The 27,163-nt window shown below is 58.2% G+C and overlaps 1 protein-coding gene across 1 annotated transcript; it reads right to left on the reverse strand.

Moving 5' to 3' along the window:
• XKR7 (XK related 7) lies at positions 1 to 26,010 on the reverse strand. Its single transcript, XM_008256299.5, has 3 exons — positions 25,115 to 26,010; positions 6,915 to 7,117; positions 1 to 6,044 (listed from the first exon to the last, which is right to left on the reverse strand). The coding sequence occupies exons 1-3, from the start codon at positions 25,687 to 25,689 to the stop codon at positions 5,089 to 5,091; spliced, it is 1,734 nt and encodes a 577-aa protein (XP_008254521.3). The 5' UTR covers positions 25,690 to 26,010; the 3' UTR covers positions 1 to 5,088.
• Between the last annotated feature and the right edge of the window lie 1,153 nt (positions 26,011 to 27,163).

Genomic DNA, 27,163 nt, shown 5'->3' on the forward strand with positions numbered 1-27,163 from the left:
TACTGAAATGACTTTTAATATCTCATGTCGCAGCAAAATTAAAAATATACAAAAAGTCTGTGGCGTACAAAAAAGTCTCAGTCCAGAAGCCCCAGCTTGGGGCCCCTCCCCCTCCTGGGGGAAGTGCGGAGGGGCTCAGTGGGGGTGGGGGTTGGGGATGGCACAGACATTATAAATACAGGAGGTGGGACCGGGAACTGGAAATAGAAGTGGGCCAGGTGGGGACTGATTGGGGAGCGGGAAGGGTCACCCGGAATTGTGCTGAGGGAGGGGAATGGCCCCTCGGGCATGGCTAGTGGTTCCTGGAGTCGGGAGAGAAAGCGGAGGGGAATCAGGGCGGGGGTGTTCTGCTGGGACCCCCAAAGACCTAGATTCTAGTCCCACCCTGCCACTAGCTGGCGGTATGACAGGCTGGCAGCTTCCCATCTCCAGGCCTGCCCCTGCTGTCCCAAAGGACGCTGGGTGACCAACCCACTGAGCATCCGTGGAGGCAGGAAACAGTGCCTGCGAATGCTTCCGAGAACTCTGTATTACACAATCCAGAATGTGGATTTTCTTTGCCTCCAGACCCTAGAAATGACCTCCAGGCCATGGCGGCATTCACTTTCTGCAATCAGAAGCTTGGCTTGAGTTACTTTCATGTGGGAAACTGAGTTCTTCCTCAAGGAATGAGGCTTGTTTGGAGGAACGCCAGGCCGAACTCCCGAACCGTAGGCTCTTCAGGGGCAGAAGGACCAGGCAATGGTTCCGGTCCCTTCCTGCTCTCTGGGAAACCAGTGGGCTTGGGCTGTGTTCGTCCCAGGCCTTTCCAGGTTTGGCAGGACAGCCCGAAGGAGACAGGTGGGAGGAGGGTCACGCTCAGTCTAGGTGGAGTCTGGGATCTGGGGAGCAGGGATCATCCCTTTGCCCCACCCCGTGCCTATTGTACCCCTCTTTGTCCCAGGTGTGCCCCACGCAGATTATTGGTGCCCTGGGGCCCCCACCCCTTCAGCCTGGCCTAGGGGTGCCCTTGTAGTGATTGTGCATAGAAAGAAAGGCCAGGGTTGCTGAAAAGGGAGGGGTGGGAGAGGCAGAGCACAGGGGCCCCCTTGCCCGGGGAGCTTCCTGTCTCCAGCAGCCAGGCCAGGCCTGGGCCGGGCCCTCCTCTCCCACTCCCACATGTTCTGCTCCAGAGTTCTTCCTCCCCTCGCCTCTCCCAGGAGTTCCCATTCCCCTCGGCAGCTGGAATGGCTGACTCCCCCCCACACCCCACCCCCAGTCTCAGAAGCCTCCCTGGCCAGGAACGGGGACCCAGGCCCCGTCCCTGTGGCTGCCCCAGTGGCTTGGCTTGGCACTCACTCGGTCCTTCGTCCGCAGGCATCACAGAGCACCTCAGTGCAGGTACTGACCGCTCGCCTCCCTGCAGGCCCTACCCCCAGCTCAGTCCTGGAGGAGGCAGGTGGGGCAGCTGGGCCTGCCTTCCTTCTCATCCTGCACCTGGGCTTCCCTTCTCCCTACCTGATACAGGTTCCTGCTAAACTGAAGACCCCAGCACTCCGGGGTGGGGTGCGGGGTGCTGTAGCCCTTACCAGGTGATGGCTCCCAAACCAGGGACCCCCGGACTCCCAGACTGACCTTCCTTTCTCAGCTGAGAGAGCAGTGGGGGCAGCTGTCAGGTGGTACGAGTTTAGGGTTGGACTAGCAAGGTCTCAGGGAGCCACTGCCTCTGTTCCTGACTTCCCTGGAGGGGTTTCCAGAACCATCTCCACGTTTTGATCCAGAGACCCAAAGAGGGCCAGATCTGAGTGCCCAGTTTGGCCAGCACCGTGCTTGGCCAGCACCGTGCTTCTCAAAAATGTGAACCTCAGTGCCTGCAGGGAGGGCACACGTTCTCCTGCTGGTCTCAGTCTCCACCACTCCCTGCTGTCTAGCACCTCCATGCCTCTCGTTTTGAGTTTGCGATCCAGGCAACTGTGCCCCACGGCGTCAGGCTTGCATGGCCTCCAGGCCCGGGTGAGCTCTAAGAGCTGCAGAGCCTCTGCCCCAGATAAAATCACCCCTGGGTATTCCCAGGCCCTGCGCCCTCACCTGGAGACCTGGGTGTTCCCCAGCCTCGGCCTCCTGGCCTCTGCTTTCCCCGACTCTCACTGGTGACACGCCCTGGGGGACACAGGTGTAGCAGGTGAACAGACTGGGGGGCGGGCACCTAGGAAGCCCCTCCTGCTGGGGAGGGCAGAGTCTGTGCTGCTCAGCCGGGCGATTTACAAGGCACGTGGCAGGTCGGAGCGTGCAGGTGTGATGGGCGCATGGTGACCGTGAGAACAGTCGGCAGCCCAGGGGGTTGGTTTGAGGTGGGGAAGCTCAAGACAATGATGGGAAAGGGGACACAAGCGTCCTAGGCTAGAGCTGCTCGGGGGCAGGGCTGGACCTGCCTGGCCCTTTGGTTCCAGGGGTTCTGTTTTGGCAAGTTCGATGCACTTGACTCCCGCCTATGTCTGGGAACCCCCTGACGCCGCCGCCACCGCCCCACCGTGTGATCTTGGGCAAGTCCCTGGATCTCGATATCACCTGTGTGTAATGGATGGGAGGAGCAGATGGCTTAGGGGACCCCAAGGGCCCCCCTTCTGGCTTGGGGCTCTGGACCCCTTCTCACTGCTAGTCCCCTTGGCGTCCTGGGAGGACGGAGCTTCCAGGCTGGGGTGGGGGGCGGGGAACTGGTTCTGGCAGGGGAGAAAGCAGCTGAGGTAGATTGTGTCACAGAGAGGAGACAGTTCTAAGGGGAAGGGCCCTCCCCCACGTCACACGGGGAGCAGCAGGACGACAGGTGTGGGCACAGGCCAGCACGCTGGAGGACCTCAGGCCTGGGAGGGGCAGGGTCCAGTGCTCCCCAGAGGAGGAGGCGCAGAATGGGCCGGCAGCCCTCTCCCTGGGGTCCTTGGACTGCGACCACATGTGGGACTCGGGTTCTTTCTGGCCGAGGCCCTGAGGGAAGGTTTCTAGCATTGCAATGATAGGGGCAGGGGGTGGAGCAGAGGCCAAATACATGGCTGTGACTTCTCTGCAAGCCTCACGCCTCGCCAAGCACTGCCAGCTCATTCTCCTCCCAGGGTGCCTGGGTGCCTCCCGGAGCTGCTCCCGGCTGGAGATTGTCCACTTTTCCTCCCAGCATGCTGGAGAGAGGCACCAGCAGAGAGGCCGTTCCAGGAACTGCCAAGGGCGGCTAGCATGCTGCCTCTGAGCCTGCATTGGGTTGAGGGCACCTTTCTTGCAGGGGTGTTGCAGGCAGGGGAGAAGGTCAGGGAAACCACACAGGGTGCAAACTCTTGGCCAAGGTCAGCCCTGGAGAGACAGCTGGACCTGGGGCCCCGTCCCCGAGGTTCTGTCTCATAAAGGCTTTGAGGAGTGTGTGACGGACCACAGAATTCGGCCTCTGAAGACAGATTTGGGCAGAGGACAAGGTGGATGGGAGAACCCAGCAAGCAGGCCTGCCATGACCTCGGCTTCTCCCAGCCCCACCACTCCTGAGCTCCCCAGGGCTCGGGGAAATGGACAAAAGAGGGAAAAGCATCCTTCTGTGTGGGCAGGAGAGACGCACACCCTGCCTCGGCCAGTGCCGTCTGCATAGCTACCGCTGGCACCGGGACTGGGGTGGCCTTGCCACTGGTGAGATGTGTGCTTGTGGTGCTGGTAGTTGGCGGGAGAGGAGTCCTGCCCCCTCTGCCCTTGGAGTCGCTTTTGGCAAATCCAGCACCGGTCATCACCATTTGCTGTGGCGTCCAGGAGCCTGGGACTTTGTGAGACTAACTGCTCCTCTGGGAATCCCATGGGCGGCTGAACCAAAGAGGCCTAAGCGCTCCTCTAATTTGCATAGTCTAGGATTCTCATGGCCAGCCTTGCCCACCACCCCCCCGCCCAGGTCTGTGTCTGTCCTTAACACTCGCTGCTGTCTGCATCCCGTCTAGGACTGGCTGTCCCAGGTGCGGGGACGAGCCCTGGGAGAGTTCAGGCCGTGGGAATGGGACTGGGGTGTTGTCAGATGGAAGGCAAAACAAGTCAGTTTCCCACACGTCGCCCCAGGGAGCCGCATCTGCGGCACGGCTGAGAGCCAGGATTCATGTCACGTCCCCAGAGCTACGTTTTCTCCAGCTGGGAACAGTTGGTAGCAGAAATGTCTCAGGGGTCCTTGCAGGAAGACAGCTGTGGACCAAGGTGGACAGGGGCCTAGAACTCCCACAAGCCCCAGAAGTCTCTTGGACACTCTACTACCTGCCAAGTGTTCTAGAACTTCCTCGAGAACCAAGCATGGCTCTGGAGCAGGAAGACGATGGAGCCTCATCTGTTGTGGGCCCAGACCAAGTGTCTTCCTCGCATTTTCTCTGCTGGGCTCCAGGCCTTGATATGGCAGAATGTTCCAGACGCTCATCCAGAACAAAGATTGGCTCCTGGAAACTTCCCCCGGACATGTCTGGAACCTCAGCCCTGGTAGAGCCCCTCTCAGGAGTCTGCCTCCCTCATCACCCACACTCTGGAGTGCAGGTTCCCCTCCCCCACGCCTCCCCCGCTTCAGACCTCTGCCAGCCAGGACCCCTCAGGGGTCTGCCCCCCATCCATCTCTAGCACTGCCTCCTACTCCATCTCCCACCCACCCCAACTCCCTCCGTCAACTCCCCTCTTGCCCCAGCTGCAGGCCTCAGACCCTACAGAAACTGTGCCAACCCTACATATAGCCCCTCCATCCTTCCCCGAGGCCTCCTCCCCGCCCCCACATACCCCAGTGAGGAGCACAGGGTCTAGGTCATGGACCCTAGACAGTGCCCTTTTGCCTAGCAGGTCACCAGGGCCGAGCCGTGAGCAAAGCCAGGCAGGAGAGAGGGTATGAGGCCCCATGGAGTGGGGCAGCTCACGAGGGGTGTAGCACCAGTTGTCTCCCTGGGGAATGGGCCACAGGGCATCGGGCCAGGCCTTCCAAAAGGCTGCCCCCCCACACCCCGAAAGAACCGATGATGGGCCACTCCCCCTTAGCTTGGTGGCCTTGAAATTCTGGGCTCCACAGGGTGGTGGTCGATGCGGGGCCAGCCAAGCCCATGCCTTTGTCGGGGAGACTGTAGCCTACACGGTGGTCTCATACTCCAGCAGTTCCTGCGAGGTCCCCACGCTCCGGTACTGCACCCGCGGTGTAACCGGCGAGGAGTACTCCAGCGCCAGGATGGTCTTCCGCAGCCGGCGGTCGATAAAGTGAGCGTCCCACGCCGGGTACTTCTTGCGAGGCAAGTCGATCCGAATGACAGGCCCCTCTGTCCGCAAGGCGTGGGCCACTGGTGTGGGCGGCAGGCCGGGCCGCACCTGGAAGACAGGTGGTGTGGGGGTCCCGGCTCGCTCACCCCCCACGGAGGCCCCATCCCGCTCAGCGCCTGTAGTCCTGGGCAGGGACCTCGGGGGGCTTGTGACAGCATCAGCCGGCGGCCCACAGGGCTCTGGGGACTCGGAGAAGATGCAGCCGGCAGCCTGGGGACCCAGCATGGGCCCGTTGGGGTGCAGGAGGCAGTAATAGACACACATGAAGAAGATGCCAAGCGCGAAGCTGGAGGCCACCACGCAGACCAGGATGAGCGAGCGGAAGTCGGTGGCGAAGTTGCGGCTGGAGTACCAGAAGCCGGTGAGCGCAGCGTTCTCCAACAGCACGAGGCAGTGGTAGAGGGCCATGCGGCGGCGGCTGCGGCCCTCCTTGACGTTGAACCAGCAAAAGATGTAGATGATGCCCACCACCATATTGTAGATGATCTCTTCCCACTTGGACGTGCAGAAGTCCGTCTCGCCCTGGATGACCCAGAAGGTCATGACGCACCAGTGCGCCACGATGAAGATGCCAAAGTAGAGCTTGTAGACACTGGCGAACAGCGCGAAGGCCAGGCTGCGGGCCGCGATGCTGAACAGGTGCCACAGCACCTGGGCCACCGCGCCCTTGTAGGACAGGGGCCGCTTGTCGTCCCGCGAGTCCCGCAGCACCTTCTGGTAGGAGGCCAGCGTCCAGGCCAGGGACACCAGGGAGGCCGAGGTGGACAGGGCTGCGGAGACAGGGCGGGGGCGGGGTGGGCTGGGTTAGGGGCGGGTCCAGGTTGGGGTCTGGGGAGAGGGGGAGGGTTCCGGGTCAGGAGCTGGGTTCCGAGGTGTAGGGGAAGGGGCTGTGGAGGATGGGGTTAGGTGAGGGTAGGCAGGGCTGGGTGTTCCTGTGAAGCCGGGAGCATCGGGGGGAGGGTGGGTGACTTGAGTCTCCATAGGGTCAAGTCTAGTATGGGGCCATTAGGGGCAGGATCTTGGTGGGAGGGTGGGAAGTCGGGGGTCCAGGACTCTGGGAGTGGAAGAGGAGGGGGGTCTTGATTAGGGCATGGAGGAGCCAGGAGGCGGCCAATTAAGATATCGGGGGCCCCAGGATGGGCGTTGGGTGTGGAGAGGGATATGTGGAGCTGAGCAGAACTGAGGGTGGGGTGGGACCCCTTGTCCTGGGCCAGGGACTCATAGGGGCCTGGGCAGGGACAGCATGGGCACTGCAGCTGGGGGGACACTGAGGGGCTGGCCTTGCCTTGTTGGTGATGGAAGGAGTTTGGGGAAGGAGGGGATTGGGAGCAGGGCTAGGCCTGGGAGGGGTCCCCAGCGCCCCCGGTGACTAGGGAGACAGGTTCTCTGGTAGCTGGGAGGCAGGGGGTCCCCAGGAGATGCCTGCTGGGACCAGAACAGCCTGGGGATGAACAGGCCAGGGTCTTCCCCGAGGGCCAAGGTGTGTTGACTTGGCCAGCCGGGGGTGGGGGAGGGAGACCAGTGAGAACAGGAGCCTCCGGCGGGCTCTCCTACCTCTGAGGGCATCAGGGGACCTAGGGTCTTGCGAGGCCTCCCCCAACCCCGCGTGGGTGGGCTCTGTGGCGGGGAAGGAGGCTCACCGGGCAGCAGGTCGGGCTCGCCGCCGCGGTGCAGCAGCAGGCTGAGCTGCAGCACGAGCTGGGGCGCGCTGCGCAGGAAGGTCTCCAGCAGGCGCAGCATGCTCACGTCGGCGCTCTCAAACAGCATCTGCCAGTAGAAGTGGCGCCGCAGCCGCTCGCCGCGCCAGCGGCTCTGCAGCCCCAGGTAGAGCGCGCGCAGGTACCTGCGGGGGTGGGGGGTGGGGCGGAGAGCTCAGGCTCCAGCCCGGGTTCTCCATGCGCGCACCCTGCGGAGCCACCCAGCCAGGGAGCGCAGAGGGCGACAGGCGGACGAAGGGGATCACCCAGGGCTGTTGGGGGAGCTCACTGGCTTCGAGCACTGGCAGAAAAGAATCCCTGAGCGTTTATGGCCGTCATTATGGGGCCAGCTTTCTGTGCTCGGAGCACCCTGAGCCTTCCGCAGTCCTGTGATCAGCCCCATTTCACAGAAGGTAAGGACACTGAGGCCCAGAGAGGTGCCTCATCAGTCCAAGGTCACACAGGAAGTAGTGGAACCGGGATTCTGGCAACAGCGCCCACCCGGTAACCACGAGACCACACTGCCTCTTCCTGGGAGCCTTAGAGTTTCGCAGGCGTGGAATTCTTCAGGGACAATATCTGGTGCCAGCCCCAGTTCTGTTGTCACCTGGCCTGCTCCCTGATCACACCTGTGAGTGCCCATCTTTCAGCACAGGGCGTGGGGAAGCTGCTAGGAGCCCCATTCCCCTGGATCGAGACTTTGCTGTTGATGCTGCTCCTGTCCCTTCTCCCGACCACCTCAGGCGCCCCCTTCTCCACTCCCATCCGAGCACCCAGTGCTCTCCCTCACCCCTGACCTTTGCACCCGCTCTTCCCTCTGTCTGAACACCCCAGCCCTCAACCCCAGCCCACCCCACACCTGGATGATCCTTGCTTTCTTCTAAGGAAGCTCTCAGCTTTCTTCTAAAGTCCGGAGTTCAAATCCTAACTTTGCTTCTAGTGAACTGTGACCTTAAGCAAGACCCTCTCTGAGCCCTAGAGAATCCCTCCCACAGTGGCTGTGAGGGTCCAGTGGGTGAGAAGCATTTTGCACACGGAAAGGAGCAGTGCCCAAGCACCAGTGCCCACAGTGCCCAGGCACCAGTGCCCACGCGCATCTCAGCCCTTCTCCTCGCCCAGCAGCTCTGCTGCACACTGCTGCAGCCACAGTCCGAGCCCCCAGATGCCCTGATTGGCAGAGCAGGTGCAGCTTTCCCCAAAGTCATCGAGGGCTCCTCCGACGTGGCCTCCCTCAGTCACTGAGCACGGGCAGAGGGGGACTCCCAACAGAGTCTGTGACCCTAATGCCTGCATCTGAAGTTGGGGAGCCCAGAATTTGGAGGTCCATTCCCAGAGGGGGAGTGCTGGCACGCCTGGGACATGGTTTGGGAATCAGGACCAGCTCCAGTCATGAAGTTGTTATTGCCAGCCGAAGGCAGGGACCAGGGAGCTCCCTGGAAGCTGGGGCCAGCTGATATCCATAGTGTCCCTGACTGAGTATCCTGGTCTCAGCAGCTGTGTGGTCCCCTCTGGGCCTCAGTTTCTCCATCTGTCAGCCCAGACTCTCACCCTAAAGTGTGGCCAAGGACTTCCAGCGTGGGGTGCTCCTCCTGGCACACGTCAATGGGATCGACACACCCTCAGCAGGATGCATCACAGAGCTGGCGGCCAGGGTGGGGAAGGGGCTGGGCCCTCAGTCTGGCTTGCGGGCAGAGCTGGTATTTGCTCTGCAACGTCCAGCCCTGTGCGTTCACACCTGCTGTGCTCACACTTCTCAGGGTAGGAGGGACTCCCCCAAGGCAGGGCCCTGAGCATCTGAAACCTGCCCCATCATCCTCTGGCCGCTGCCTGCACCTTGCAGGAGCGCTAAAGCCAGAGCCCTTCATTCCCACAGCCGCTGGAGCTTGGCCACCTGCTCTGTGCCAGGCATGGTACCCTCCTGGACCCCGCAGTGCCAGGGGAGCCAAGACAGGAGGTGAAGCCGATGTTCTGGACCCCAGAGAGATGGATGAATGTCTGGGGGAGGGGGTCAGGGAAGACTTCCTGGAGAAAGAAGCGTTTGCTGTCCGTTTTAAAGTGCAGGTTAGCATCTGAAGGCACACAAGAGGTAGGAGGGCGTTCCAGGCGGAAGGACCTGCTGATGCCAAGGCATGGACGTGTGGGAGAGCGTGGCCTCTTGGGGTGGCTGTGGCTTGCTGGACCTGGACAGGAGGGTTCTACTGGGTGGGGCAGAGCAAACTGGGGCTGTGAGGGCATCCCATTCTGGACGGGAGAGTTCCGATTCGATTGTGAATGTGCACTCCTTCCCAGAAGCAGGGGTGATGGGGTCAGTCAGTAGCTCAGGCAGCCCCTCTGGAAGTCGGCTAGGAGGAAAGCCAGCACAGGCTGGGGTTTGGTCCAGGCCTGCAGTGACAGCGCTGAGCCAAGGCAGGGGACCAAGGTGGAGCAGAGAGCAGATCTGGAGGTGGCCAGAAGTGGGGGTGAGGGAGAGACCACGCTGGCCCCAGAACTCCTGAGGGGCCCCCAGATCCAGTCCCTTCTCCACTCCTGCAGCTCTGGCTTTGAGCAGGAAGGAGAGACCAGCTGGCCCAATGCAAAGGGGCCCGGGGAGCTGGGGGAGGGCAACACCCTGGAAGTTTCTCTCAGGCTGGAAGACCATCTGTTTCCAAGCCCGGGTCAGCATGAGGGAGGCCCCGGCCCTCAGCCAGCATCCATCACCATTGACAGCCCGCCTGCCCACCTCCCCGCCCACTTCCACCCCCTCCTCTGCCAGCTCCCCGCTCACCGCAGACAAAGGGCTCATGCAGCCCAGGGCTGCTGCAGGCAGGAGCCTGGCCAGAGAGGAGGAGAAGCAAGGAGGCCTCTGCGTGCCAGGAGCATGGGGTTGGTGGAGAGAGTGGAGAGACCGTGCTGCAGATCGGGGGTGACAGGCCTGGGTGCTGCCTTACTCTGCCCCTTTTGGCAACAGGACCAAAACCGTGGCTGTTCCTCCCAGCTGCCACTGAATGCTCCCTGCCAAGGGCCTACGAGATCTTCATGGGCCTAGGAGAATGTTTGAGGCCCTAAAATAAATTGGCTCCAAAACATAGGGAAAAACTGCAGAATCAAAATTAATAAATGTTTAATTAAATGTCTGCAAAACAGAACATGATGTCAGCCAGTCAACTGCAATTTGGCTTTGATTGGGTTATATATAATTTACATTTGATGTGGCTACATTTTAACATGCTTGATAGATGTGGAGCCCATGGATGTCTCAGGCCTGCCCGGGACACGCAACCTCATTTCTCTGGGCTTCGTTTCCCCTTCTCTAAATTGGGGCTGGCACCTGTCATCCTGGCTGCATCCCAGCCACTGCAGGGAGGGTCAGAAAGGCAACTTGGCAGGGTGCTGGGCTGGTGGGCTTGCGTCAGTCCCGCTGCGTGGCCATAGGTAGTCTCTGAGCCTTCCCTCTTTGTTGTGATAGATCAGAAAATAATTTGTAAACTGTAAAGGGATGGGCACGTGGAGGGGAGCACACACTGAGCTGGGGTCTCTGGCTCCTCCCGACTCCCTAGCATCTTTCCTGAAACCTCCAGGAAGCCTGCCCCATCCCACCTCCCACCTCCCACTGAAAGAAAGTTGATCTTCCCCATGAATGGAACTCATCGAAAAGGATGCCTCCTCTCAGGGAAAGGACTCCAGACTTGAGGAGCAGGTGTGCACCTGCTCCTTTCCAAAATGCATGCCCGGTCCGTCCATCTGTCTACTGTCAGCACCTAGTGCAGGCCACTGCCATCTCCAGCCCGGATGACCACAAAGGGCTTCCCTGTGAGCTTCCTGCATCTGCTCCTGCCCCGCCACAGAGCAGCCCGCGGGATATTCTAAACGCTGTCAGATCATGTCATCCCCTTCGCGAGCCTTCCAAGGGCCTCCCATCACACTTGGAATAAAACCCAAGTGTCTCCCCTTGGCTTGCAGACTCCTAACCATCTGGCCCTGCCTGTTTCTCTGCCCTCATCTCAAGCAGTGTCCCGTTTGTTCCCAGCACTCTCGATGCACTGGGGGCCCCTTGAGCCCTGCCATGGCGCCTTTGCACCTGCCGCTTGCTCTGCCAGGAACACCCCTTCCTTGGATCCTGCTGTGGCTGACTCCTCATCAGTTCACGGTACCTTCTTGGAGAGGTCTCCTGGGCCTCCCATCCCACGTTGGCACCTCCCCCCTCACCATATCACTGCTTCTGTCCTCCTATTCTCTTCTTGACATACACTATGAGGAGATCTCATTCATTTACTTACACATTCATTTTCTATTCTACCACATGGCTCCTTTGAGCAGTCTCACCCTGGGACCTTGCCACTCTGTCCCCAGCATCAGGCAATCAACAGATATTTACTGAATGAGTCGGTGAGTGTGTGCCTCGCCCACCTGACCGTGGAGGGTCCTGGGGCTTCTGCCTGACTTTGTGGAGGCAGGACACCCTGCCGGCTCCTCTTGTCCTCGCTGCCTCATCTCTGTCCCTCCTCCAGGAAGCCCTCCCTGACAGTCCCCCAGCCTGGTGAGGTCTCCCCTCTTCTGACAGGTCTCTGACTTTAGCTGCCTGAGGCCCGGTGGGAGTCAGTGCCCTTCAAGCTCACAGAGCGCTGTTGCCGTCCCATTTTCTGGATGAGGAAACAGAGGTGCCAAGTTGTCTGGTTTGGATCTAATTTACAGACTCTCAGTCTTGGGCTCAGAGAAGCACGTCTGGAAGGAAACTGGGAGAGCAGAAAAGTGTAAACTGCTGTGGGTCGGGTGGGAGCAGAGAGGAGGCGAGAAGCCAGCCGGGAGGGTGTGGACCCCGTCTCTCCCCAGCCCTGCCTCTGTGAGCAGGCAGCAGCACCAAGACGCGGATGGCAGCTCGCTCCCTTTTCCCCAGGCCCCTGCCAGCTCCTCCCAGAGTCCCGGGCTCCTTTTCCATGGGCAGAAGGAGGGGCGGAGGATGAGGGGGATCTGAGAGGCCAGGGAGCTTCTGGGCCCAGCTTCTGGATCGGGGCTTCCGGCCTGGACCACAGCGGCCACTCAGTCCCACCTGGGCCTGAGCAGGGCCCCGCTGCTGCTTCTGCTGTCAGGTCCGGGTCACTGCATCTGCCTGCCTGTGCCCGGTCTGTCCCTTGACTGCAGGGTCAGCTTACCCGGTCCGTTCCTCCAACACTGTCGGTACATCTGGTTGTCACTCAGGCTCACCCTGCGACCCTGGGTTTGCCCACCTGAATGTCCCTGGGATTACGGCCCATGTAGTCTCTCGGATGCTATGTCTGGCTGTTTGCCTGAGCCTGGGATCTGGGGTCAGCCCATCTGCCTTCCCCTGGAGGCTAGGACCTGCAGTTGGTCAGTCCCCAGGGACATGGCTCTGCTGCCTCTCAGTCTGTCTGGGTGCTGCCGGCCCTCGGCTGCGTCCGCCTGCTGCTCACTTGCCGGTTTGCCGGCCGTCCGCCCCTGCCTGCCTCTCTTCTCCTCGACTCTGGGTCTCTCTCTGTCTGTCTGCGTCTCTCACGTCCTCGGCTCCTCCATCTGTTGGGCCCGCGCTTCCGAGTGTGTTCTCGCCCCTCCCCACTCCCCCTCACAGCTCCCGGCCAAGAACACGCGGCTTCCAGCGGCTCCCCCGCGCCTCTCGGCTCCATCCAGGAACAGCCTCCCCGCTAGCAGCTCTCGTGCTGCGGCAGGGGCAGGGGCCCAGCCCTGCAGGGTGGGCGTCGTGGGGCAGGGCCGGCCTCTAGCAGCTGCACCTGCCACTACTCTGCAGGTCTGGGGGCACGGTGTGCGGCAGTCTGCGAGGATGAGGAAGGTGACAGTTCTGTTCCTGATGGCCAAGCAGACGGACGGGCTGTGGGCCTTTGTATGCGTGCTAACGTGCGGTCCTCACTACTGATCTTTGAGGGGAGCTGCAGTAACACAGCAGCTTAGCGCCGTGTGACTTTAGAACTCAGACCCGGCCCATTCTCCACGGCCCCTGGGCCAGAGGAGGGATGGGGGAGATCACCAAGTCCCACCTTCTTTTTATCTCCCTGTCACTCTGGCTGCTACCCAGGCAGCTGCAGCCGCGCACGGAGAGTGGGCAGTGCGGCCACCCCTGGGGACCCCGGCTGGACATGAGGGACTGAGAAGCTTCCCTGGGGATTCTGTGGTTTAGAGAGGACAGGGTGGGGAAGCGGTGACAATCATAACGGGGGGCTCCGAAGACCCAGCCGGTTCCTGGAAAGTCTGACCCCTCTGAGTCATTGGTTCTCCCTCTCACCAAAGGGTTTCCTTAAAACCCACCACCCTGCCCACCCAGTTCCAATATCACCGAGGCCAACAGCTGTCCTGAACCAGAGGACATCTCTCCCACTAGTGCTGGCATCACCAGCCTGGCCCACGCCCACACTCTCCTCTTGCCCACGGCCCGAGGGAATCTTGTCAATTCCCAGGTCAGGCCAGGCCACTCCCAGAGCAAAACTCTGCACTCCGGCCTCCCTCACACACTCCACAGCTACTTCTGTCTTGCGTCTCCGGAGCACACCAAACTGCCCAGCCCCAGGGCTCTGCCTGGAAAGGCCTCCCTCCATGCATGCCCCGCAAACTCTCATTCTTCCCTGGTTTTCTCTGGTGCTTATTGAACCTGTCCCCAGGAGACAGAGGCTCCCAGAAGCTCCTGTGAGAGGGGTGAGATCACAGGGCCGGCCTCCTTGGGGAGGGGTCTCTGCTTGCCCCCCTGAAAACAATGAACCACTCATCATCCACCTTCCTCGCGTACTTTGCCAAAATCCTCGCTGCAGCCCGGTGGATACGGTTCCCATTTTGCAGATGAGAAGACCAAGGCCCAGGAGAGGGAAGGCTCCGCTGCTGTTTGCTTCCCTGCTGTTCAGCAGGAGCTGTGCTAAAATGCTGGTGGACACGATGGCGAGCAAGACATATCCAGCCCATCTCAGCCTAACAGGGAGCTGGGCATTAATGGAATCATCACATCAACATCAACACAGACTTGTTGTCTGGGTTCCAGATGGGCTCCAGACAGGCTTCGGCGCTCTGGTGCTACAGAAGAAGGGCCTGGCCCGGCTTGGCAAGGGCGTGGCAGTCAGGGCAGGCTTTCTGGAGGAGATCAGCCGGGATCTGCAGCAGGCACAGGACTGGCCAGTGAAGGAGGTAGGGGAAGCCACACTGCCCAACGTCCCGAAGAGGGGGGCAACAGGAAGGGGTCTGAACGGCCGTAGCTCCAAGACAGCTGAGGTGGGCCTGGGTGGGTCCTGATGGGAGCCACAGGAGGGTCTGAGCCAGCCGTGATGGGAGCAGACACCACTTCTGCACGTTAGAGGGAGCACTCTGCGGTGGGGAACAGAGTGCAGGGCCCTGTGGGAGGTCAGCATGGCACAGACAAGGGGACAGCTGCCCACACACTTCTCGTGTGTTCAGGGAAGTGACCCGGCCAAGCAGCCAGAGCGTCGGGGCTGGATCTCAGACCAGGGCCGACCTCCAGCTGCGTCTCACCGTGGGGTGAGGTGCCGCTGAGCCAGGCCACAGACCCGGCCCACAATGTGGGCTTTCTTCAACACGCTGGGTCCCAGATGCACAGCTACCGGCCCCCCCCCCCGGGGGGTGTGGCCTCTCCCCTCTCCCCATCAGCTACCCCTCAAGGTGGAGCACTCCTGCAAGGATGCTAAATAAACAAACAAATAAATAAAAGGACCTTCCTGGGGCCTGCATTGGAGCTGGGCTAAGCTGCTACCTGCATCCCATATGTGCACTGGGTTCAATTTCCAGCTGTTCCCCTTCTGATCCAGCTCCCTGCTCATGTGGCTAGAAAAGCAGCAGAAGATGGCTCAAGTGCTTGGGCCCCTGCACCCCTGTGGGAGGAGACCCGGATGGAGCTCCTGCCTCCTGGCTTTGGCCTGGCACAACCCTGGCTGTCGTGGCCATTTGAAGAGTGAACCATCAGATAGAAGATCTCTCTCTCTCTTTTTCTCTCTCCCTCTCCCTCTTCCTTTCCCTCTATCTCTCTCTGTAACTCTGCCTTTCAAATAAATAAATAAATCTTTGTTTTGAAAAGCCCTCCTGGGGTTGGCATCCGAATGAGTCACAAATGTCAGGAAAGAGCGTGAGTTTACACATTTGGCTGCTGCCTCCTGCAGCACTGGGAGCCAGCGCCACCTCCTCCTCAGTAGCCCCCTGCAGTCACAGTGCCTCTTTTTTTTTTTTCCTGGGCCAGGGCCAAACATTTCCCAGCCACTAATTTTAGGATCTGGCTGAAAAGCTGGGACCCCCTTCCCTCGCATCAGCTCCCAGCCAGGGCTGCTGTCTGCCCAGCACAGGAGCAGGTAGCCCCTGGCCAGCAAAGCTTCTGGGCTGAGGCTCAGGCCTCTCCTGCAACCCATGACATAAGTGCCGCCAGCTCTCTGCCCTCTCTGGGCCTCAGTTTCCCCGTATGTGAACTGGGCTGGTGAGATGGGTGCAGAGAGGAGATTAAAACCTCTAGCCCAAGGCCGTAGGTTCCCACCCCTCCCTGTTCCTGGTGCCCCAGCATGGGAGTTGGGAAGCAGAGAGTCAGCGGGGCAGAGAGGTTAGAGTTCAGCCTCCGGAAGGGATCTGGAGGTGGCTGGGAGGAAGCAGCACTGCTACCGCTCCTGGGCGAGGTGGGAGATTCTCCTTGGCGGAGTCAGGGTCTCCAACCCAGCGCTCAGAGGACTCAGGAACGTGCGAGGGTGTCCCGTGTGACAAAGCTGCTGGCCACCAGCTCCAGTCCGTGCTGGTTAGGGAGGACTTCAGCCCAGCATGGCTGGGGCACCCGTTTGTCAAGAAGAGCTGGAAATCAGGATACTTGTGCAAAAATGGAAGGAAGACCTTTCTCTCTCTCTCTCTCTCACTGTCTATAACTCTACCTGTCAAATAAAAAAAAAAAAAGAAGAAGAAGAAGAAGAGAAGAGAAAAAAAGAGTCCAAGGAAGGAAGGAAGAAAGAAAACCTGAATGTGGAAGTGTTGGCAACTAATTAAGAAGTCATTACTCTTTTTCTTGCAGGTGTGATAAGTGTTATGCATTTTAGTTGTGTTTGTTAAAAAGCCTAGCTCTTTAGAGACATAGTGAAACATTTACAGATGCAACCGTTTGATGTCTGAGATTTGCTTCAAAATTATACAGAAGGGCAGAAGGAAGGTGGGGTCTAGGCCTCTGCTCTGCAACACCCACACTTCCGACACATACACGTAGGGTTGTGAGTCAACTAGGGGCAGGCATTGGCCTGGCTGTTAAGCCCTCGGTTGGAACACTCAGATTCCATATCAGAGTCCCTGGGTTCTAGTCTTGTCTTTGTACCTGATTCCAGTTCCGCGCTAATGCAGACCCTGGGAGCCTGCGGTGATGGCTTAAATACCTGGGTCCATGCCGCCCACATGAGAGACCTGGATGGAGCTCCTGGCTCCTGACTTTGTCCTGGGCCAACTCTGACTTCTGTGGGCATTTGGGGAGTGAACCAGCAGGTAGATGGGTGATCTTGTCTATCTCTTTCTGTCTCTGTCACTGACTTTCAAATAAATACATCTTAAAAAAAAAAGAAAATATAGATACTCTTTTTAAAAATGTGGGAAAATCATGCATCACAAAGTCCCAAAGTCAGAGCTACAGGTTCTCAAAATTCTCCAGCTGACGCAGGGGTCTCTGCTCCGAATTCCCTGCCCAAGTCGGTGTCTCCGAACACCTCTGGTAATGCCGAGCTCACGCCCTGGGAACAGCCTGACTGACAGGGTGACCTTGCTTGTATTCGAAGGACCCTGCACTGTGGTCTGTTCCCGCACCATCTCTGGAGCCACAGAACACGCCTCCTTCCTTGATAGGAGGCCAGTGGTGATGGTTACTGAGATTTAGGGCCCCCAAGGCTCCTCTCCCACCCCCACCTTATTATTAAAAGCCAGGAGGATGGGCTCCTGCTTGGACCAATAATGATAGCAGTAGCAGTGTTTTCTGAACATTTACTATGTGACAAGCCCTGTGCATGTCTAGGATCTCAAGACATGTTTCTCAGGACCATGAGGGGTGGATATTATCACCATTCCCATTTCATGGCGATGCAGGAGCTCACCCAGGGGCACGCAGCCAGGAGGTCACGGTGCCTCTCTCTGCACCACTGCCCAGAGCGCTCAACTGCTCTGCTTCCTGTCCAAGTCCTGGGGAAACTCACCCAGATGCTGGAGCCCCTAGTGGGCCTTTACAGACACAGCAGTTCATGTCAACATTTATGGAGCACCTGCTGCATGCAAAGAACTTTCTCCAGCTCCTAAGTCAGACACACTTGTGTCCTCCCAAGAGCCCAGCGTTAGGTGTTCCTGCTACGTCTGCTGCATTTCCATTGCAGGAGCCCCTGACAGTCGAAGGCACAGGGCACAGGTGTCACTGACCTCAGTGCTGTGCTCACCAAAGCCAGGGGCTTCCCACTGACTCAGACCACCAACCCTGGCCCAGCCACCACCAAAGCCTGCTTTGACAGACTTTGCATTTTAGGAACGTGCTATAGGTTTGCCAGAGCTGGCTGGGCCACTTGCTATGGGGTACAGAGAGGCACAGGAACAAGGCCTCAGCTCCACCACAGGCTTCTGATCCATGTGGGTGGGCGATCACTGGGCCTAGGGCAAATCTGAGAGGAAGAGCCTAGGAGGTTCCCAGTGGACACTTCATAGACAAATAGAAAGCCCAGATATTTTCCTTCTGCTTTGCAAAGTAATGCAGGATAGGCTGTTTGGCAAGAATACATTTAACTGGCAGAAGGTAGCGTAGCTGGGTGGTTAGCATGTGGGCTTGGAGGCCTGGCGGCCTGGCTTCCCAGCCTGGCTTTGCTGCTCACTCACCAGGAGGCCGTTCCTCTCTGTGCCTCAATTTTCATGTCTGAAGAGGACAGACGATATGAGCTGCCACAAACTGAGTGCTGCTGGATGCTGAACGCCCTGCAAAGTGCACTTCACTAGGGCCATTTGCATAAGAACTGTTATTATCCCTTTCACAGAGGAGGAAGCTGAGGCCCAGAGAGGTTAAGTGACTTGCCCAAGGCTACACAGCTCTTCATCACTGCACTCCCACCCGGCAGGATTGTCACAAAGATGAACGTTCTAACCTAAGTCTTAATAAGTGGTAGCAATAATTTCCAGCAATACTTGCCTTTTTAAAAACAAGTGAATGTACACATGTATTTCTTGGTTAATTAAAAACCAGAGGTCAAATCTTCAAGCAATACAGAAAACTAATTAGGAAGCAGAAACGTGCCTGGCCCACCCATGCGTCCCGAGAGGCCGCGAGCCAAGGGGAGGTGTCTCAGTGCCCTTTCTGTGCTGCCTGAGTTCCAACAAGAGCTTGTTCACAGACAGACGAAACAGCCCAGCAGTTTCTATCTTAGACACAAGATGACTTTTGCCTGGCTAGGGAGGGGGCGGTGGGGGTCAAGGGGCAGAGGGTGGCGTGGGTTTGCTCAGAAGAGATGGCATTTGAGCTCGGCCTTCAAGGATGGGCAGAATTTCCCAGCCTGGGGGAGTGGGAAGGGGAACACAGGCCAAGGACACATGGCAGGGCCGAGGTGCAGCAGGTCTTCTGGGGGAGGCGGCCACGGTCGTCCGTGCCAGCCTAAAGCTCCGGGGGCGGAGGGCAGCCAGGGCTGCCTGTGGGCTCCAGGGTGGCAGGGCCAGGTGGACGCAGCCTGGGAGGAGGGCAAAGTGGGCTGACAGTGGAGGCTGAGAAGATTTTCCCTAAGATCTCCCCAAGGAGGAATTTGGAAGCCCAGACAAAGGCCCCATGGCCATGGTGAACGGAGGGAGAGGCCAGCAGATCTCAACCTCCTTCCTCTCTCCAGGGACCTTCACCCCAGCTGCCAGGGTTCAAAGCCATTTCCTGGCAGCCCTCCCCTCCCTGGCTCCCCAGGGCTTCTCCTGTGTGGTCTTTATAGATCAAACAGGGGACGCTGGGCCCAACTGCCGCCTCTGAGTCTGTTAGGAGGAGCTCTAATGGCCTGTAGCAGCCGGAGGGGCAGGCAGAGGAGGGCGGGGGAGGGTGGAGAGGGGTCTCCCAGGAGGTGGGTGGGGAGGCAGTCACAGCAGGGAGGGACTTTGTGGCTGGTCACAAGGTTCGTGTTGCAGCTGTGGACTGATGAGCCCAGACAACATCTTAGCCACGTAACCAGTACACCAGAAAAGACACAGCCACTCACTGGGGTGACGGGGAGTGGAGTGAGAAGCGGTCTGAAAACCACCGTGGACTCCAAGCCCTGGGCTGTTTTATGCACAGCACTACAAGAAACAGTGGGAATTGGTCATGGTGGAGCACTTCCTGTGCCCCAGCCCCTGTGCTCACACAACACTATCCCCCCACCACCCAAGCCACAACTCCAGTATTAGAATGACCATTTCACAGGTGAGAAAATTAAGACACAAATTATGCCACTTGCTCCAAATCACAGCAAGTGGCAGATGAGGAAACACTGATCCTAGAGAGTGGGTTCCGGACCCCCACCCTCTGGGTCCAGCAGAGCAGCTGAGGACCCGAGCAGGAAAGGGAACTCATCCACACAGCCTGCGGCAGACCCCTGCCCGCCGCACTGGGGCCTCCGCAGGGACCTCCTCAGGGGTCTGCAGGCTGCCTCTGGCCTCCTTTCCGTCCACCTCCATCCAGCAGGCAGAGTGGACGGCATAAACCTAAGAAAGACCTCGCTCCCCACCCCCCAGTCAGGCTCTCCTGGGCATCCTGTGTCTCAGCTGATGAGGCCCGGCACGACCTGGCCCCTGCCCACTCGCCCACCGCCATCCCCTACACTCACCCCTCGCTCTGCTTCTGCCACTTGGTCTTCTCCCCTCTCTCTTCCTTCCCTTTGCCTGCTCTCTCCCTTCCTAAGACCTGCCCGCAGCTCCCCCTCCCCAGGTCAGCCCCCTGCCCACATGCCACCTCTTGCCCTAACCCCCTTATTGAAGTGCCACATCCTCCTCCCTGGCACTCTGTAGCCCCCTGCCCCAGTCTCCTGCCCTGCTTCATTTGTCCATTGCACTGATCACCGTCTGGCCCAATACATCTTATATTACAGATATTTTGTTTGTTGGTCTCCCCATTAGGCTACTGAGTGCCAAGAAAGCAAGGGTTTTGTCCTGCTCTCTGCTCTCTCCCTAGCACTTGGAGCAGTGTCTAGTATATGGCAGGTGCCCCATAAATATCTGCGTAAAGACTGCAGACTAAATGAATGGCTGCCTGTCACTGGCCCCACGCTCCACAGGGAACAAAGCCCAGGCTGGTGGCAGTAATCATTGCCAGTGGCTCACAAGCACTTCATGACAGGACCAGCTCTTTTCTCAGCCCTTGGTAGATAGACACTATCCCACTCGAAACAATAGTCCCTGATTTCTAAGGGACGAGAGATGATGTGGCCCAGCAAGTTCACATGTAAAAAGTAGGAGGGTCAGGATCCAAACTGAGCATTTCAATCCAGAGTCCATGTTCTTAACCATGTGCCAAGAGCAAGAGAATGGCTCCTTCCCAGAGGGAGCCCAGAACGTGCCCTGCATGGCTGGCAGGGTCAGTGCCTCTCTGGACCGCAAGGCTTGTTAGGATGCAGAGGGAACCGTGCTGCAGACTAGACAAAGAGGGGGGACAGATGGAGGACCCCCAAAGCCCAGCTCTCTCCCTCTCTCCCCATTTTGGGGTCCCCATAACCTGACAGCCTGGGAGGAATCCCATGCCAGATCAGCTCCCACTAATTGGCTTAGCAATCCATGCTTATCCAGGCAGAGCTCATGCCCAGTGAGTCCAAGATTAGGGAAAGCACGATTCATGGCTTACTGCTCTGCTGCCCACAGGGTCAGAGGAGACGGAGGTAGGACTTTAATTGGCTTAACAGTCCTCAGTGGCTTAACAGCTCAAGGGGGGTGGGAAGGAGGCAAAGGGGTGAAGACACAGGCTGGTGTCCAGGTAGAGCCAGCTTCGTGCCCCACAGAATGTCCTGGCCCCTCTCCTGGGGACTATATCCAAAGCCACTGAGCTTTGGGATCCCCTGATGCAGCCAGTGTGTGGTGCCAGGGAGAGAGCTGGGCTTAGGAGCTGGATGAGTCTGGGCGTGCACCCCATCTCACTTCCTCAGTGGTGCCTCTGGGCAAGTTACTTGACTTCCTGATCTGATTAATGGGTATTTCAGTAACAGCAGGGGGAAGGCTTCTGGGTGAGATGAGACCACCTGCTTCTACTACCTCACTCGGGGACTGTTGGGACATGTGGCTGTGAAGGGTTCTCAGGGTTCCCTCCCAGCTTCACCCTCTTCTGGGCTTCCTTTTAGGTATAAAATAATAAGAGCTTTTGTATTAAAGGACCTTATCAATGGTGCAGAGCTAGATCAAAGGTTATGTGGAAGACGGGCCCATGGATATGTTTCCTTCTGTTAATACTACTTTCGAGAACTCTGCAAATTGGGAGAGTTCGCACAAAAATCCCAGATCCCCATTTCTCTTGAGAAGTCAGGACTTGAAAACGCTGGGTCCACAACTTCTCCTGGAACCCTGAGCTGAAGCAGGCAGTATCTTCCTGTTGTCTAGGACATTGCGTGTCCCCGAATGTCCTCTTGTCCCATGTCCCATGTGCTTGGTTTGTTACCTTCCTGGCTCCCCAAAGCAGTTGCACTTTTGACTTGGCATTGTACAAGCCTAAGAATTTTCCTGTTACCCTGGGCTGGCCACTCAGAACAACCATGGGAGCATTTCATGTGGTGAGCAAACATGTGGTGCTAACGTTGCTTAGTTTCTAGGAATGTCAGCCCCAGTGGCTTTTCTAAACCTTCTCTCTATTTCCTCCCATTGGATCAGACCCTAAGCCATGTTGGAATCCAGGGCTTTGAGGGCAAGGTCTAGAGGCTTTAGCTCTGGTAACAGACCTAGAGTCAGAATTCCAGCTTGGTTGATGTGACCTCATGTGGACCTCTCACGTCCCATGGCCACTTCTATGACATTTTTGCTCCTAACTGATCACAGAATGTGAATTTGGAGAGGACAGTCTACACTCCATAGTCCCTTTCCAGCTCTCTGCAGTTCCGAGCCCCACTTTTCTAAGTACTCAGTGTTCTGGAGGAGAAGGAAGCACCCAGCAGGCCACTAACTTGGTTCAGAACATCTCAGGATTGTAGGGCTTGTCAGGAGGCAGAGGGAGCAAGGCTGTGGCCCTGACAGAGAGGGGGTATTCAAGAGAGGGCCCCCCAGCTGGTGCCACAGCTCACTAGGCTAATCCTCCACCTAGCAGTGCTGGCACACTGGGTTCTAGTCCCTGTCGGGGCGCCGGATTCTGTCCCGGTTGCCCCTCTTCCAGGCCAGCTCTTTGCTGTGGCCTGGGAGTGCAGTGGAGGATGGCCCAGGTTCTTGGGCCCTGCACCCACATGGGAAACCAGAAGAAGCACCTGGCTCCTGGCTTGGGATCAGCACGGTGCAAGGCAGCAGTGCGCCAGCCACGGCGGCCATTGGAGGGTGAACCAGCGGTAAAGGAAGACCTTTCTCTCTGTCTCTCTCTCTCTGTCCACTCTGCCTGTCAATAAATAAATATTAAAAAATAGAAAAGCACCAAGAGAGGGCCCCCCAAAATCTAATCTGATGACTTTAGGGTGGTACAAGCAGCAGCCAGAGCCCAGCACCATGCCAGAGAGAAAGGCATGTCTCCTTTTCTCCTGGCCAAGGTCATCAAATCTAATCTTCTCATTTCACACTCAGAGAAACTGAGGCCCAGAGACAGGAAGAGCTTGGTGCAAGGTCATCTAGCAAGCTAGTTATGAAGAAGTAAGACTCCCGACAGTGCCCCACCCCCTGCCCGGCACAGTCCTCACCACACTGCTTCCCATCCTTCCCCACAGAGCTCAGCTCCCTCCCCACTTTCCACATTCTTATCTCAGCACAACAGAAGCCCTGACTTTCTATCGTCCTGGAATCTCGGAATCTCAGACTCATAATTCTTTGTGCGTGGGGGACATGTTAGTGGCAGAATTGCAAGGTAGATAAATTGAACTGGGGCTGTGAAGGCAGAGAGTCCTAAGTCCCAGCTTTTCCAGTCCCTAGCTATGTGACCTTGGGCAAGGAGGCCCCTCTCGTAGCCCCCAGCCCTTCATCTGTCAACCAGGAGTTATAATGCCAGCCACATGCTAAGACTATTAGGAGGAATTCAGAAGATAAAGCTGGTAAAAAGGCGACCAGTAGGCTTGGCTTAAAGTGAGTGCTTAATAAAATAATTGCTTCAGAACTGTAAATTAGGGACTCAAGCCTACGTCATGCCTAAGTGAGGTGGCCCAGCTGTGACAAAGGGAAGGGCAGACAAACTGGAGTCCCTGAGTCTCAATTGTTACAGGCCTCATACTGCTAGATTCAAACGTTTTGCACAACTCTGGGTTTTAAAAAGTACTATTCAAGCCACAGGAAGTACTCCTGTAAGACCAAATTCAACTTCACAGCCGTTAGATGGTTTATTCATGCAAAATCATCTCATCCTGAATCCCTCACTTTATAAATGAGGGAGAGTGGAAATGGCTCTTTCATCTGAGCAAGCATCCACTCAGCAGACCCTCAGCCATTTCCAGCCGCTCCCCTGGGACCCCCTGCCTGTGGCCATTTTTTGCCCTATTTGAGGGAAACTGTTTATGTTCAAGAAAGAAGAGAAGCATTCATTTCTTGTAAGTGGATTCTGAATGGGGGAGGCAGGTAACCAGTGAGTCAAGGGGCAGTTGGCCCACTTTAGGTTGAAGGGAAAGGGGAATGAAGCTTTGGCTACCAAGAATAGGAAGTTACCATTTCAGAATCTAAAAATATCTCTCACCATCTGTCCACTCGGGCACAGAATGATAAATGCAGATTAGTTCCTGGATGTAGACATGAATATTTTTGTGTGTCCAGCTAATAATCATAACAACAATGCCTTGTGTAGCTAGAACTCCACCCCCTTCCCCCACCCAGGGCAAGCTAGGTGGAAAGTACACATCATCTTGGCAGGCACGGATGGGGAAACCAAGGCAGAGGAAGAACTGACAACCCAGCAAGGGTGACACAGCAAGTGAGCAGCTGGGACAAACCCTGGGAGTCCTGTTTCCAACCCTCAGCCCAGAATGGAATCTTCTGAGTTAAGCAAAAATGTGTTAACAAGTAGCAGAATAAATATAACAGAAATAATCACCCTGTGTATCTCCAGAGTGACTTCTTCCATGCTTCCCCCACATCTGTTGCCATCGTGATAACTCATTACATTTCTGAAACAGGAGACAGTCTCAGAGTCCTCATCTAGACCTTTCCCTGATCACCCCAACGGGTCAGGAAAATGTGATGGTAAACCAGCAAGACGCAAAATCCAGAGAGTCTCCCTTGTTTCACAGGTGAGAAAACTGAGGCTTGGAAGGAGGAGGGGGTCTGCTCGCCTAAGAGCACACAGGAACTAAGTCCCTTTTGTCACTGAGTGGTAGAGCCTGAGGTGCTGGAGCACCTTGGAGTCACGGGGAGTCCCCTTCTCCTCAATTAACACAGCACAGCAGGCACCTTGAATTCTGGCAGAGGAAGAAGCCTGCAAGTGGGCAGCTTAAACAAAGCCTCAGCTTCTACCTTGCTGTCCTAGGGTTAAAGGGAAGCTGGTGGCCTTTGAATCTCAGATTCGAGATTCCAAATTCCCTTGGCCCTGTTGGAGGGAGAGGGCACTGGGGGAGCCTTTAGGAAGCTGGAGTCAGAGAGCTTCCAGTTGGATCTAGCATACACTTTCCCAAAAAGCCCAAAAAGTTTAGGCGGGATATTCATTTGGCTGCCTCAAATTCTGTCTCTCCTGGGAGGTTGGGACTGGGCTGATTCCAAACTGGGAATGTTTGGGAGCAGGAAAAGACTTCTGAGAGCTTTCTAAAGCCTGGGCTCGGCACTCAGACAGGAGTGGGCCAGAGCTCAGGGCCCTCCTCAGCCACACACCCCTCAGATCTCTCTCTCCTGTCTTACCCCATCACCTCCTCTCTTGACAGCCAAATCAGTGCCAATGACACTGGGTTGGTCAGGGTTTAGGGGCAGAGGTCAGGAGGAGCTGCAATGAGGGGAGGGGAGGTGGGGCGGGGGTCAGGACAGGAGGGGGCCTGGAGAGGTCAAAGCAGGGCTGGGAAGGCTGCTGCCCTGGCCACCCTCCACCACCCCACCCCCCCACTCAACCCCTCCACCTGCTCTTCTCCTACCTCCAGACCTGGCCGAGCTGCAGGAGGTGGATGAGGGTCTGCAGCAGCCAGACGCAGAGGCGGCAGCAGCGGCGGCGGTAGGTGCTGGCCGTTGAGGGCGCGGGCTGGGGGCCCGGTTCGGGGCTGCCTTCTTTGGTCCTGAAGGCGGTGGCGCTGTCCTTGGTGCTGATGGCGGCTCCGCCTGCACCGCTGTCCTTGGTGCTGACGGCGGGTCCCGGGGCCCCCGCGGGCTCGGTGTAGTCGTAGACGAACCAGCGGAAGCTGAGCAGCTGCACGACCAGCGAGGGCAGCAGCACGAACAGCAAGGTGAGGCCGAAGTAGGTGTGCTGACCCTGCAGGTAGTAGGAGGCCGCCAGCCACAGGTCCGTGGCGCCGTCGGAGAAGAACACGAGCAGCGCGCACAGCACCCAGCAGCAGTCCCGCAGCTCGTAGCGCGGGCCCGGGCCCCCCGCCTCGGCGCCTCCGGTCACCGCCGCCGCTTCCCCGCGCCCGCCCGCCCCGCCGCGGACCCCGCCGGCCGCCCCCTCCGGCCCCGGGCCGGCAGCGGCTGCCGCGCCATCCGACTTCGCGGCCATGTTGGCGGAGCAGGCGGCGGGGAGCGACTTCCGGGCGGCGGAGGGGGTGCGGTGCGCGGCGGGGAGGACCCTGCGCGGGCGGCTCCCGCCTCCTCTCCTCCCTCCTCGCTGCCGCCTCCTCCTCCTCCTCCCTCTCCTTTAATTATTCATCCCTCCCGGCGCCGCGCCACCCGGTACCCGCCCGGCGCGCGCGCGCACCGCCTCGGAATGGGGCAGCCCTCCGGAGGGGCGGGAGAGGGGCCGGGGAGGGGAACGCGCCCTCGGTCACCTCTGTCCTTCCTCGGGAGGTGGGGCCCCGGCCTCTGGCTTTGCGTGTCTTACCTCCCCCCGGACTCCACTTCCTTTCTTCTTGATCGGCCCCCTCCCGTCCTCTCTTCTTCCTCTGATCTCCTGTGTTTACCTCCAGCAGCCTGGGCCGGCCAGGGGTGGGGGGTCAGGGAGTTAGAAGTAATTTGCTGGGGGCCTGGCTGCTCCGGCGGACCCCACAGCAACCCTGTGGCAGTCGTGCATGGCGAAAGCAACCCCTTCCCGGTGACCCTGGTGCTTGGTACAGTGCCACCCCATCGGTGTTCTTGGGAGGTCCCTTTCCTTATTGTCTCCGTTTAGAAGCAGCGAAAATTGCCCCTCTGAGAGTCGCCGCCTCTTCCTCACTCGCCCTTTTCCTTCTCTCAGGGACTGCTCGCTTGTGGTCACAGGAGGTTTGGAGAGCAAGGGAGGGAAGGGACAGCATGGGGGCAGAGAGGCAGAGAGCAAAAACTGGGTGGGCAAAAGGGCGAGGGCAAGACCTGGAGGGCGCGTTTTCAAGGAAGTGTGGCCCGCAGATGGGAGTGGGTGGGTGAGAAGATGGGGAGGATGCTGGGGAGGTCTGAGGGGTTTGGTCCTAGAGGGCCGGAAGGTGGCCCTCCTCCAGCAGCACATCGGGAATCTGCAGAATTGGCGCAGGGGAGCTCTGTGACCATGCCAGGATTTAGAGAGCAGATCCAGCAGCAGGGTAGAGAACTGACCACAGGGAAGCAACCTGGGGCTGGAGAGACCAGGGGAGATTATAGCAGTGCAGGAGGCCCCACTGGCCGGAGAGACCCCTGCCCATCCCCACCCCCCAACCTTTGTTCAGATTGCTGTTCAGATTGGAGCACCTCCTCCTGGCCCGGCGCTGTTCTAAGCACTGCACAATTATTAACTCATTTTATCCTCACAGTGTGTGAGGTGCTTTGCCTTTCCCCCTCCTATTTTACTAATGAAACCGAGTCACAGAGAAGGTAATTAATTTGTTCCGAGTCATGCAGATAGTACTAGAGCCAAAATCAAGCCCATTGTCTGGCTCCAGAATAGACCTTGCTACTCTCAAGAGGAGAGGAGGGGGGAAGAGCAGGAGAGGAGGGCAGAGGGGGTCAGGAAATGGCAGGTAAGGGAGGATGAAGGGAGACAGCTGTCCTGGGCCCTGAGCAGCCATCTGCAGTCCAGCAGCCTGGCA

Source organism: Oryctolagus cuniculus, chromosome 11 (genome assembly GCF_051225735.1).
Source record: "Oryctolagus cuniculus isolate XC-2025 breed Fujian yellow rabbit chromosome 11, ASM5122573v1, whole genome shotgun sequence".
In the NCBI taxonomy this organism is placed as follows: domain Eukaryota; kingdom Metazoa; phylum Chordata; class Mammalia; order Lagomorpha; family Leporidae; genus Oryctolagus; species Oryctolagus cuniculus.

What these genes read in the sequence shown, in the direction of transcription:
- XKR7 (XM_008256299.5), bottom strand. Translation starts at nt 25,689, where the DNA reads ATGGCCGCGAAGTCGGATGGCGCGGCAGCCGCTGCCGGCCCGGGGCCG. An exon ending in CAGCTCGGCCAGGTCTGGAG is followed by an intron (nt 7,118 to 25,114) that starts GTAGGAGAAGAG and finishes CCACCCCCGCAG; the next exon opens with GTACCTGCGCGCGCTCTACC. An exon ending in CGAGCCCGACCTGCTGCCCG is followed by an intron (nt 6,045 to 6,914) that starts GTGAGCCTCCTT and finishes CTGTCTCCGCAG; the next exon opens with CCCTGTCCACCTCGGCCTCC.